Here is a 13,805-nt window from a genome sequence, read left to right as displayed (position 1 = left end):
TTTTTTTTTTTTTTTTTTTTTTTTTTTTTTTTTTTTTTTACTTCATCATCACCCAACATTCTTAGGAGAAAAGAAACTACAAGCTCAGTGAACCAGTATCTACTTTGGCTAATGGGGTATGAATCTACATTAGTGACCCTAGATGGACTGGAGATCATAACAATAAGCAAAGTGAGAACAAATGTTTTCTCTTTGGCACTAGGAACATTCCTAGTCTCACTGGCAGAGCCTTTGAAGGTCTCACAAGTTTTTCTGGCTGGTATTCAGAGGGTTAAGTCAATGACCAGATAGCAGCCTTTTGGCACCAAGCTCCTCCTCGGCAGAAGGAAGGATATAGCTGTATGAACAGCCTGCTTAACAATGGCTCACATGTCCCCAGGGAACCGCCTGCAAATAGATTTCATCTTGCTTTCTCTTGTACTTTTCAAAGCTTCCTGTTTTCTCACGGTCCTTTTGGACAGTTTACAGTCTTTCTCCCTCTCCCTCTCTCTTTGAGGAAAGGAACACCCTTCTTATGAAGGGAAAAAAAAAATAAAGAAGAATGCAAGGGAAAGAGAGCACAGCAGTAGCCTTTCTACTTTACCACATGCAGTGGTTTTCTTTACCTTTTTCTCACAGCAAAGAAAACATGATGCTTTCCTATGCGTGTAATCACAGCTAAGCACAGACTATCTGAAAAGAGGGAGCAGAAAATAGTTGCCCCTTCTGTTTTCTCACCCAGCTGAAGCCTGCATCTGTGTTTCATTACTCTCTGAAGAATGTTCATCTCCATGGCTTCTGAAGGCCTGAGACCATGCTTTCTTCTTATTTGTTTTAAACAAAACCATAGAAGAGTTCTGAAGGATTTGCTCCAAATGGTGTAACAGGGCTCACTGTGTCTGTCAAAGGATAATTCTCTGAAATTTGAAGTTCCTTCTTGTGCAGAAGTTAATAATGTTCCTTATCAGCATTAAGGAACGTGGTGAAGTTTTCTCACATGCAGCCAGCCAAATATACATTGCAGCGGATATTTTGAAATTGCCACTGTAAATACATAGTTAAAGGTAAGCCTAAACAATTTTGGTTTATGACTGTATATCAAAATATCTTCTTTCCAAGTATGAAGTAGTGTATTTATTTTGGATGAACTGGGCCAATGACTGGAAGCAATCTTGTATGAGACACAGTCTCTGTGCCCATCTGGTACTGCTTTTTCAGAAGTGTCAGTCTACACCACTTTTACCCATTGCACATGAAATTGTGGTTTTAGACCAGGAGTTTAAGCCAAAGAAAAAAATGAGATATAAGTACTTTGGGAAAAAACAGAACAGACTGACAAATGTAGAAGGTGCTATTTCATGCAGTGGCTTAGGAAGAAAAAATTTATTGTTGATCTGAGTCAGCATTTCTAACACACTGTGCTGAAGCCCAGCCAGTGCATCAAAATGTGTTTAGCAGACTTACAGCTGATTTCCTTCTCTTTGGGATGAGAATGTTATTTTATCTAAACTGGAGAGCCTAAAATAAGGTCCACAAGAAACCATGCTGTCCCTGTTATCTCAATGTCTTTCACACGAGATATTCGTCCATCTGAATGCTCAGATTCTGCGTTTTGTTCTTTTCCATGGTTTTGGATCATCAGTGCTTGCAGCCCTGTCCTATAGAGGAAGTAAACATTTGCGTCTTCCTAGTTTGGTCTGCAAACCCATTTGTTGTGTGTTAGCTGTAAATCTCACCTAGCACTGACTTGCTGTCTTTCAGCATGTGAGCCTTTCAACTGCTCCCTTCACACTCTGAATCATGGGCATTCATATGAAACTTTTCTTGTATCTTTTGAAAAGGATAATTTACCAGATACCATGCCTCATGGAGCCATCACCCCCCAAAATATTTTTATATCTGCACTTCTTTCATTTTCCTGCCACAAATCTCAGCTCTGATACCATTTCTTCATGGTCTTGTCTGAGGACAGGAAGAAATTACCCATCCCTAAGATCATGCAGGACTTTGGGAAATGGTAAACCTACTTTCTTTATTCAAAGACCCAAAAACATAATACTGTAAGGGAATAACCTTTAGGAAGTTGCCTTGCTAGAAAGAAACGCTGCTGCTGTACAAATTTTAATACTCAGTATCCTATATTTAGACACAGATTTGCATGAAGTAGTCTAGCCAATTGCCTGTTGAATCAGATTTTCCTCTAATATCAATACAGATGGAAAAGACCTAGCTATGAGAAAGCAAAAGTTGGTGAGAACATAGGTCAGACAGAATGGAAGCAGCCAGAAGCTTTCTGTTAAGAAGTGTTAGAGGAGTATTATGATGACATTCTTATAGGCAGAGAGATATTGACACACCATAGACTGTTGAAGCAGCTGTCAATATCTGCTCTTCCTTGTCATTTTTCTGTGCTGCTCAGTGCCTCTCCTCTTTGTTTCCTCAGAGCACATTCAGCAGGTGTTTTCGTGCTTTCATTTCATTGAATGTAATTCATCAGGTACATTAGCTTTCTTCGAACACAAAGGAGAGACAGTTGAGTGGATGGATGACCAACCATCATCAGATATCTTTTACAAATTCCTAACTCATTTTCAGTAGCTTTTTTTTTTTCCCCACACTTTCTCTGGGAACATCTTGTTGATAAATTTATTAGCAGAATATTTTATTAAAATCATAGGAAGAAATAATGTGTTTGAAGTAAAATCATTTTAAAAGCAAAGGAGTATTTCCACAATTTTTCTTTTTGAAGCGTTCAATCAGTTCTGCTTGTTTTTAAAAAGCAATACTTTTCAAAATTTTTATATTAGCAAGCTGCTTTTCCATTTTGGTTTCAAGAGCAAAGATTGTACCATTACTTCATTGAAGATCATTTCACCACCTCGATTCCATCCAAGGAATCAAAAATCAAACTGGACCAAAAGTTTGTTGGAGCCTCATTAATTGCTTTTTAATCATTTTCTGCCAGATGACTTGATAAAATTCCTGTTACTCAGTTGTAGTGACTATGTCTCGTATAGTAACAAAGACAGTGGTAGGATTATTCAGACAATAACATTATTTGTCTAAAATCAGTGTGAAAAAAAAAAAGGTAGAGGTAGGAAGCAAACACAGATTTTTACATAGGACGGAAATAGCCACTTGAATGTGAATAAAATTATAAATCCTTTCAAGGAAAGACAAGAAGACAAGTAAGGCAAGAAGCTAATAGTACTGATGTCAAACTCCCATGTCTTGAAACTACATTTGATTTATAAGGGATGGAACTACAAAAGGACACATCTAGAAAAACAACAATGAAAAAAATTCTTTATTGTTTCATCAAAGGGAAACCTGTAGGATCAATGGCTCAGTTGACAGGAACATGCTTCATGGAAAGCTGAGTCATTCTTATGGCCCCATGCCTGTTTAAATTCCAGCTTACTCACCAGAGACATCAAAATACAGCAGCTGGTAAACAGAAGATGAGAAAATCAACGACAAAAGGGAGAGAAAGAGGCAAAGAAAAAAAGAAGGAATTGCTTTTTTTTCCTGGCTTTAAGCAAAATGTGCAGTCGTTTCCAGTACACTAAAAGAGAAGTGATATTCACAGAAACTTCTCATTTAATTATGTGTCTCCATTTCTGCCTGGCATTATTTTTGAATAAAGGACAGTTTTATAATCTACAAACAAAATAGTTCACTGGGATAGAAAGTTATAATTTCATTCAAGTCAAGAGCCTTTTGGGTTTCATGCTTAACTCTTCCCACTTCTTACAACACTCCCCAATTGTAAGTAATCTGTATCCATGTGTCTCTCTTGGTCACCACTTTTTAAAAGTGGCAGCAAAACTGGAAGCCCTGGAGAAATCACTCTCAATCATATATATACTTCTCTGTAGAGTTTCACTCTATAACAAACTGCAGCCAGAAGTTGCCAAGGCTTATGCTAGGAAAGATAGGCTCTATTTGCTTTTAAAAATATTCACCTTGTAAAGTCTCCTACAATCTAGTTACAAATTAGTTTCACTTTACTGTTTTGTGTTTGTTTGTTTGTTTGACAGCTTTGTGGAAAGGAGTTTAACCGAATGCACAATTTAATGGGACATATGCACTTGCACTCAGACAGTAAACCCTTCAAGTGCCTCTACTGTCCCAGCAAATTCACCTTGAAAGGAAACCTAACCAGGCATATGAAAGTCAAACACGGGGTCATGGAAAGAGGATTTCATTCTCAAGGTAATATTTATGGGCAAAATTATTCTCTGAGAGATTTGGACATGCATATCAGTAATCTTACATGGGTCTTTACTACAGACTTACAATCTTATATCATAGATCCAATGCAACTGTTAGAGATTGAATCCTGTAAGCCTGGGAGTTTGTTATTAACTATTTATATTACTTCTGTGCTACGGATCAGAGCTGTCCAAGACAGCAACTCTGCTCTCTGAAACCTTTCAAACAAGATTTCTGATGACATAGAGATGCAGACTGAGATGGAGTAGTAGTTGGAGAGAAAATGAGACAGTAATGATAAGAAAGTCACTTTGGCACACTAAACTTGCCATTTTCAGACGATAGGGAGAATGCAATCAGTAGTGCTAAAGCAAAAGATTTATCAAGTCATAGCAAATGTTCTTGTACTTAAGCTCACAAGCTCCATCACTGCAGGAGAGGTGCAATATCAACAGCCCCGCAAAGCTGCTCCTAGTATGCGGCTATCCCTGACACACAAATGATAGGGAGCAGGTGTGCATTCAGTTTTAAGAGACATTAGCACACACAGCTGGTCAGAACATTGATGAAATAGCATTGGTCTTCCTAATGGAGGGTGCAATTACACAATTTCTGAATAAATTTTACAGTTCTGGGGGTATTTGACAGACCATGGCTTAGCAGCCATGAGCAAGCAGACATTTTGCCCCATACTCATCTAGTTTGTATGTCTTCTTTTATATTTGAGGTATATCTACATGGTTTTAAACATGGAGATGAACTGTAAATCCACTCAAAGATGATAGAAGCAAAAAAACCTGGAAATTTTCACAGGTCTTGCTCATTGTTCATTGGATTCCTGGCCAGAATGGGAATGCAAGCCCATGTAGCTCTACATCCAGGAGCCTTTCTACTCAGTATACATTTGTTCTGTGCTATAGTGATGAATTTGATTCTCAGCAAAAGTCATAAGCTCACACTCATATTACAGAGACACATGAACGAGAGAGGACAATCCTCCCTTATTTCAAAGTATATGGAGTCTGACCACTCTGGTAGTATTTTCTACCACGTACACGCACATCTCCTAAAATCAGCCTTATGTGCACGAGTGACTATCTAAAGAACTGATGGAATTAGAAAGGATTGTTTGGAGAATTTCAGTACTAAAGATGTTCTGTTTGCTTAGAGTTTCTGGATAAATAATTCTATCATGGGTAATATTTCACAGCATTCCTCAAAGTCAGGCTTTAACACAACCTAACACATATGGAAACACGTCTTCTAATGATATTTGGCATACAATGTTCAAAGATTGTAACAAGTAATGGGATAAATGGCTCTTTTTTTTTTCCCTTTAGTCTCCTATAGCACTGTGCGAGTTATACAATTACTTGTAATTGAAGACAGCCTAAGTGCTTTTCAGCATACAGAGATTCTTCAGCCCTTGAGGCTTATCAGTCAGGAGACAATTTGTAAGGGCTGCCACCTGCTCATGAGCCATTTTAATGAACACAATACAGTTGCACAGCAGCAGCTGCATCTTGAACGGCTGCATAAATCCCAGACATTGGATCACATTACTAAGAGGGACAAAAAAGCAAATAAAGCAAGCAAATAAAATAGCTTTTATTATAGATTTTTGCTGCTGAGTGAAATCCCAGTAGTGTCACCTTTGTTTAAATTGAGATGGACTATGCCTGCAATATCTGAATTTTCCTCTGTGAATCCTGATGTTCAGAGCACATTTTGAGTCCACTGTTGCCTTCTGGGCAATGTCTGGGTTTCCAACAGAGAGGAGACGCTCTGACAAATATTAAGACAGAACAGACCAAGGACCACACTCAGACACACTGTGCAGCTCGAATTCATCATTTGATTATGGTGATTTCCTCAAGCTGAAGGACATAGAACATTTCAGTGACTTTGGATGAGAGTGAAAAAGTCAAAGGGAGATGAAGTTTTAGACAGATGGAACAGGATTGTATTTTCTCTTTATAGTAATATCTTTGAACACAAGTGTCTGCAGAACAACCATATTAAAACATTTTAAATCTCTTCCACTCTTCTGGAAAAAAAAAAAAAACAACACAAAAAGTGGAACTTTGATTATGGTATGTGATGGTTTAGATCAAAGCCTTCACTAAAAAAATAGGAAGAAGGAAGTGGGTAGGTTCACTGGCAAAAAATAGTTTACAAGAGGCCAGACACTTCACTTTTATTCCTAGCTCTCTCTCAAGTGTCTGGCATGTACAGCAAAATGTTATGTGTGCCCTGACCTGCCTGCGAGGTAAATACTTCTTTTTAAACTTTAAAGGGCTTGGAGATAACTGAGTGATAACAAAGGTAACAAAGGTAAACAAAGACCATCTCAGGCTTTATGTTTTAACCGTGAACTATATAGAAGCATTTGCTGTATGTAAATTGTTCTTTTTCTCCCCCTTTGAAACACTGCAAGGTTTTGGAAGAGGGAGAATTGCTCTGTCTCAGACAAATGTGTTGAGAAGCTTGGAACAGGAAGAGCCCTTTGATCTTTCCCAGAAAAGCCAAGGGAAGGGGATCTCATTTCATTCGGATGGTGAGAGTGCCAAGGGAAGTTCATGCCAAGAAGAAGAGGAAGACAACTGCTATGAGACAGAGCAGTACAGCCCTGGTGTGTACCATCATGACAACAACAAGCTGTACGTTCCTCAAGATCTGTCTGGCAAACCACAGTGCATGATGAAGGGATTCAGAGAGTCTTACTGCAGTGAGAAGGAAGAAATGTTAAGTGAGGGAGGACTGGAGAAGAGAGTAGGAGATTCTGACAATCAGGAGAGCCCAGGAGAGAGAGACCTCGGAAATGACAAGGAGCACCTGAGCTTTAGAGCCTTTGAAAAGGCCAGTCTGGGGCATTCTCTCTCTGATTACTTGTATTTCAAGCACAGGAGCAAGAGTCTGAAAGAATTACTGGAAAGAAAAATGGAAAAACAGACAATGCTTATAGGCATTTAAATGGGTGTTTGTTTTAAAACAGCTGGAAAATAAGAAACAAATAGCTTTGAGCATGAACTGTAATTTACTAGAGGTTGGAATTTTGCAGTAGTCTTTACAAATGAACAAGCCCGAACAATAAAAATATATTAAAGTAAAAAACATACATGAAAAGAACAAAGCAGTCCACAAAGATCAAGAAACACATTAGATTTTGAACTGTAAGATTTTTATACTTATCCATTTGGCATACAGCAGACGATAGGATGGGTATAGAAGTTTATTTTCCTCTATCTGGTATCTGGGGTGGTATGTATTACACTCCATTTTGTAGTTATCAGAAAGAAAACACTGTAGTGTTTCATTTATTATCTTCCTAAATATATTCAACCACTTCTAACCACAGTTCTCAAAAAATTTGAAAATACTAGGTATTTCACAGCATAAGCAAGAGAACTGCTTATGGTGTACAAAAAATGCCATCCACCTCAGATCACTTCATATACTGCTATGACTTACAATGAGGAATGGGAAAAAAGTTATGAAGAAATGCTAACATCTTCATTTTGTGAGTCAGTGAAGTGTAGAGGTCTAAGACGTTGGAAGGGCTGGAATTCTTTATGGTCACAGAAGCTTTTTCTCTGGCAAAAGGATTGCCTGTGTTTTGCTGTTTCAGTCAGTATGGAAGCTTTCAGCAGTTCTTCAAATGAAATGGCATGAACTGTGTTGACATTTTGTTCTAATGTCTGCTCACACCAATACATTTAATGAGCAGCAGCACGTAGTGTTTGCAAGTATTGCTGTAATTACACCTAAAACAAAGAGAACAATTTCATTGAGAAAATAATGTAGTTTTGCCATTTCTCTTCCAGTTTACCTTGGCAAGCAGACATGATTTTTAAAATACAAAGCCCAGTCAGATTTTGTTTTGGAAGGGATTCCAAAAAAGAGCCTGGTAAGGGTGAAGTAATATTCACAAAGAAAGACAGGTTTTTTATTTTCTTTTATCTGAGTCAGAATTTTTCCCTCATTAACACAGGTTGACCAGTAAGCTTCTGCCCTTTCAGAATAATTCCACTCATGCTGTTTTAATGAGTCATTCCCAGCTTTTTATTATGATTCTCATATAATTATATTTCATAGCAAAGATACTAGAAGCACATTCCATTAAGCACATTCCATCAATAGCATTATTTGGCCAGCACCTTGAATACTACATCTTCAGCATACAAGATGTGGCCCCAAGCCATTCTGTTGCTTATAAGGAAATAAAGATATGATATGTCATTTAATTATTCCTATATCATTTTTGGAAATTATAGCTCAATAGGTTAAACTCCTCTAAATATGGTATTTCATTTCCAAATATTGCTACCTTCTTCATTTCCCTACAAATATCTTAATTTGGAATACCTTGTTATCATGCTTAATATTTATTATGTAGGTAACTCCAAAAGTAATGCCTTCTATTTATTTATATGGGAACACCAAAAGATACAAAGAGCACAGTAACACTGCTCTATAGAAAAATTCTCAGCTACAAAACACTGTTTTCTGGTATAGTCACCACCAGTGGCTATGCATTTTCACCAGTGATGAACAAAAGCCTGCATGCCAAGCTCATAACAATCCGCACCAGTGGAGGTGACCTGCTGTTGCTGTCATCACTGCTGAAGTGCACCACCCACCACCTCTCCGTGCTCACCCCCACTGCTTGTTCTCCACAAACATTCAGCAAGCATCCGTGAATGTGGGTGCCATTTTTTTTTGCATGGAGGAATTCAGTGGCACACCTTTGGTTCATACACACCTCCATGTCAGATGCTATTCAGAGTGCCCCTCTGCTGTCGTCTGTTACATGACAACAAGATGCAATGGGATGTTGGTGGGAAGGCTCAACCTCTATTGTCATACCACCAACATACGTCTCTGATGTCATGGACCAACATAACATAGGAGGCATTACTTCTGGAGCAGCCATTGTAAGTTATATAAGTACAAAGTCACATACTCATGGCTTGCTAACGCAAGAAGCCTGTTGCTGCAGCTCTCTGCCATTATAAGAAACCTCTCACATTACAGAAAGAATAATTATCACACCAGCTAATCAGCAATAACAAAGCAACAGTACTTATTTAGAATACAAAACTTTGTTTATATAGGCTGAGGTTGTAGGAGGTGGTTCTATTTTTCAGTATTAAAACCTGGCATAATAAGAATTCTGAATGACTAGGAAAATAAGCTGTTGGTGTAAGAAGTTTTACAGTACAGTTCATTCCTCTAAATATAATTAACCGTAGTTGATGTACATACTTTTTAAAAATAAAGAGGATATATAAAATTGATGTGGAATGTAGGTGATTTCAGGACTAGACTGAATGATGTCTTTCAAAATAGGGTATTTTTCAGATGGTTTATCATGTACATTTTTTCATATACATTCAACTTGTTCCTTGCTTCAACTGAAAGATAATTCCTTTTTAAAGTGTAATGTGTACAGCTGCTTTCTTTCTTGGACTACTGGAAGAGTCATCAGGTAGAAGAAATTCAGTGTGATCTACAAGTCTGTCTCTTAGAAATGGGAGAAATGACATTTACCTTCCTGGTAATGTCTTGCTTCTACCAGACAGAAGTTCCTGTTTTGGAATGCATACAGCCAACAGCTGAGTACCACAAACCCTTGGAAATATCTCTATCAAGCAGAAACACTTCCATTCCACTTCTGCAGCCATAGCAGTTCCTATAATAACACGAATAAGCAAGAGATAAGGAACATGGCTGCAGGTCCTACATTTTTTTTCTTTAATGCAATTTATATAACTTATGTATTTATATACTGTGCTAACCATATACATGCAGAAAGTAAAGTAATTGGAGTACCCGGAATGGCAATGCTATTTGGGATTAATCTGTAACATACATCACTTTTCCTGCATTTTTCCCATTACAGTGAGACTTGGAGAATGTGCCCAGTCACATGGTCACCCTAAGTTCATTCATAAGTGCCTCGGGTTAACTCATGTTAGAGTAGTAAAGAATTTGTTTAAAAGCCCAAGTCACCAGTCAGAGGAATTGCAAACAAAAGCAATACTGAGATAAAGAGAGGAGTGTCAAGTGAGCCATGCAAAGGGATTAGGAGGTGGCAGCCCTGCCTGCTGCAGAACGTAGTGTAGCTGAGTTTAAGACACTTGTTATAAAGAGGCCTCTAGGGACAAATTATAAGCGAAATAACAGCCTTCATTGTGAAGCACCTTGCTTGTCAAACATAAGTTATTTTCACAGTATTTACATTGGCACCATTCTGGGAACAGACAGTAACAGCCTTTGCTTTTTAATAGCTTTGAAAATGCTTTATAGAAGTTTACTTTCATAATGAGGCTATTTCCCATCTCTGGATTTTGAGGGATTAGCTTCCTTGTTTTGCTTTCAATAGAGACCTAGTAATCCTGTAGAGACATTTTCTGCGTCCTGACCTTGGGACAATCTTTTTTCTTTCTTTACTGATTCCTAAAAGGAGTCTATCTGCTCTCTTTTTGCAATATTGTAGACAAAAATGCTTATATCTGATTCTTCTCTGTTATTTGAATTTTCAGCTTTGATACCATAATAAATTGAGGCCCAATCTTCATCACACTTATCACATCCATATAATTTTTCCTGCGTTATTACAAGAGCCTAAGTTCATTCTCTTGGAAAGCATCAAAACAAATGAGAGTGAGCACAAACTCATACAGCTGTGATATTTCCCAAAGCAGATGCTCAGGAAACTTTGCTGAGTCAACAGTAAACAATGCAACACCATAATGAGGTTGAGCAAATGAAGGCATGTGGCTTGTTAAATCAGAGACTTTTCTGCTCTTTATAGCAGCAAAGAGAATTCTGGAAGACACTGTCAGACACAGAGTAGAGGATGGAAATTCAAAAGCTGGATTAAGAAAATCTGAGGATAAAGGAACATAATATGTTTGTTAAGAAAGAGAAGTAGTAATCTGAAATGAGTGATGTTTTGAGTTTGGCCACCAGTACTCAGCCATCCCCTTGTGACATGGAGTTCTCTTGGTTGCCAAGCAGCCTCTGATTTGTGATAGCAAGGATGGGTGCGATGTGCTCAGTAAATCAAAGGATAAAACACTTTATAATAATGCTATAACAGAATTTTATCCTGTGCTGCGCCTCACAAAACACACTCGTGGAAAGTTAGAAGAAACGCCTAATTCTACTGCACTCACCTCTTTACAAATCTGCCTTGATCCCATAGCTATTCTCTGATTTCTCTCTTCATATGGTGCTGCTGGACTCTGCTATTATTAGTGTACGGTTAAGAAGTAATATAAGTACTGTATTTATTACACCAAGAGTTTCTAATAATTATTAACAGTTTTGAAAATAAATTGTGTCTGCTTAGCTGAACAAGATATAACAGAGCTAACATTTTGTATTCCTAACAAATTTTGCGTATAGTATGGTGTATATTTATTTCACACAAAATTCTGGGTTGTTATTTGAAACCCGAACTCAAAAAATGGACCAACTTTCTGAATACTTAGTTTCTGGCATTCAATTTCAGTAGTAAAAGCATATACGATGTATTAACTTAAATATATTAGAGATGCTGCTGTACTTTTTGTTGAAATGGATCTGGAGTTCTTGGCACCTTTGCTACTTTACAAAATAAACACATGGGGATGATCTGACAAAGTCACATGTGAAGAGTGGTCCTTTTCAAGGGAAACCTAAATGTATGACAGAGGGGCAATTAGGAGACAAATAAGAGCTGACAGGTTCCCTAAGACAGAGAGATAACTTTATTATTACAGACTGCAGGGAGACCATAAAAATGATTGAAACTGATTTAGGCATTTGTTAATTTAGCCTTAGACAAGCAAAAAAAATTAACATTTATCTTATTGATACTTCAAAAATCTGCATCTTGCATTAGAATGAAACACATGTTAGAAAATTGAAGTTAAGGAAATAGAAATTCTTTTATAATTTCAGAAATAAGCAGAAGATCTGAACTCGGAGTTTCAGAGTTTCTTCTTCTAATGGAAAACACTTCTAAGTGATGAGGAAATTCTTGGATTTATTTGTTTGTTTTAACAAGATCCTGATGCAATTGGCATGATCAGATTTTACAGAAATAATTTAAAGTTGTTTTTGAACACACAGAGGAAGTAATTGGACTACTGGCTATAAAATAATTCAAGTCATAAAGAAAATAGAAATGTTCGATTTCTAATTCTCTGAAGTATACACCTTTTAAAAAAGCCCAAAACACTCATCCAAACACCAGAAACATATTGAGGCTAAGTGAAACAGAACTAAACCCTTTTTAATTTTTTGTTTTCTTCTTCTTTTGCCACCCCTCTTCCCTCCTTCTTTTTTATTCCAGGTAGCAGCCACAGTGTAGTTTATAAATTAGTTGTATATGAGTAGAGTAGTGTACACGAATCATTTGGAATGGGACACAGCTCATCACCAGGGCTTTAAATTACAATTGATGGGGGAAGGAGATGTACTGTTAGGGAACAGAGGAGAGTCAGGGAAGAGAGGAGAGTCAGGGAACACTGTCACTTCAGGAAGCAGCTGGGGAAAACCTCAGATTATTCTGGAGGTTTGTGGGAAGGTTCTTTCAAAAAGGTAATGTAATTAAAAGTTCTGCAGAAGTGCCTCTATTCCAATTTTATATTCTACCAGCATAGAAAAAAAGTGATAAACCATGATGCAATTGGAAAACTATGGTCTCATTTCTATCACAGAAACATGGTGACTCACATGACTGGAATACTAACACTGAGGGCTATGAGCTTTTCAGAAAGGATAGGCAAGGCAGGAGGAGGCTGGGAGGAGGCTGTCCTCTGTTAAGAGGTGGATAGCCTGCATGGAGCTCCCTCTGAGAAACAGTCAGGGACAGGCTGAGAGCCTGTAGGTTAGAATTAGACCAGACCAATAAAGGAGAGCTGGTGGTCAGAGTCTAATACAGACTGCCTGATCAAGGGGAGCCTACAGATGAGGTCTTCTTGCTTCAGCTGCAAGAAGTCTCATGCTCATAGGCTCTCGTCCTGATGGGGGATTTCAGCCACCCAGATATCTGCTGGGAAAGCTACGCAGCAAGCTACAAGCAATCCAGGGGACTCCTGGAGTCCATTCACGACAACTTTCTGGTTCAGGTACTGAACAGACCCATCAGAGGTGAAGTGTTGCTGGACCAGGGGCTCACAATACAGAAGGTTAAGATCAAAGGAAGCCTGGACTGCAGCAACCATATCCTGGTCAAGTTTGTGATCCTGAGGAATGTGGGCCTGGCAAAGACCCTGAATTTCAGGAACCACTCATGTTCCTAAACTTATGAGAGGGGGTGGGAGGAGCAAAATCCCTTGCAGTACAAAAGCAGAGCAAGACTGACACGACCTCATGAGGTTGAATGTGTACAAGTATTTGGGGCCAGATGACATGTATCCACGATGTGGAACTGGCTGGTGTGTTTCCCAAGCTGCTCTCCATCATGTCTAAAAAATTGTGGCTGTCAGGTAAAGTCCCCAGTGACTGGAAAAAGGGAAACATCATTCCCATATTCAAGAAAGGGTGAAAGAAAGACCCGAGGGACTACAGGCTGGTAAGCCTCATCCTCATGCTTGGGAAGATCATGGAATGGATCC

General features: G+C 38.3%; 1 protein-coding gene across 1 annotated transcript in view; it reads left to right on the top strand.

The window, feature by feature from the left end:
- ZNF366 (zinc finger protein 366) overlaps positions 1 to 11,840 on the top strand; it is a 35,701-nt gene extending 23,861 nt beyond the window's left edge. Inside the window, exons 5-6 of the mRNA XM_042875409.1 lie at positions 4,020 to 4,194; positions 6,632 to 11,840. Of these exons, the coding sequence (XP_042731343.1) occupies positions 4,020 to 4,194; positions 6,632 to 7,167 (711 nt within the window). The 3' untranslated portion in view covers positions 7,168 to 11,840. The remainder of the gene's footprint in view (positions 1 to 4,019; positions 4,195 to 6,631) is intronic.
- Positions 11,841 to 13,805: the final 1,965 nt, after the last annotated feature.

Source organism: Lagopus leucura, unplaced genomic scaffold, assembly GCF_019238085.1.
Source record: "Lagopus leucura isolate 7727_CA_CO unplaced genomic scaffold, USGS_WTPT01 Super-Scaffold_100014, whole genome shotgun sequence".
NCBI classification, from domain to species: domain Eukaryota; kingdom Metazoa; phylum Chordata; class Aves; order Galliformes; family Phasianidae; genus Lagopus; species Lagopus leucura.
Note: the sequence above shows the minus strand (reverse complement) of the source record. Positions and strands in the feature narration are given on the sequence as shown.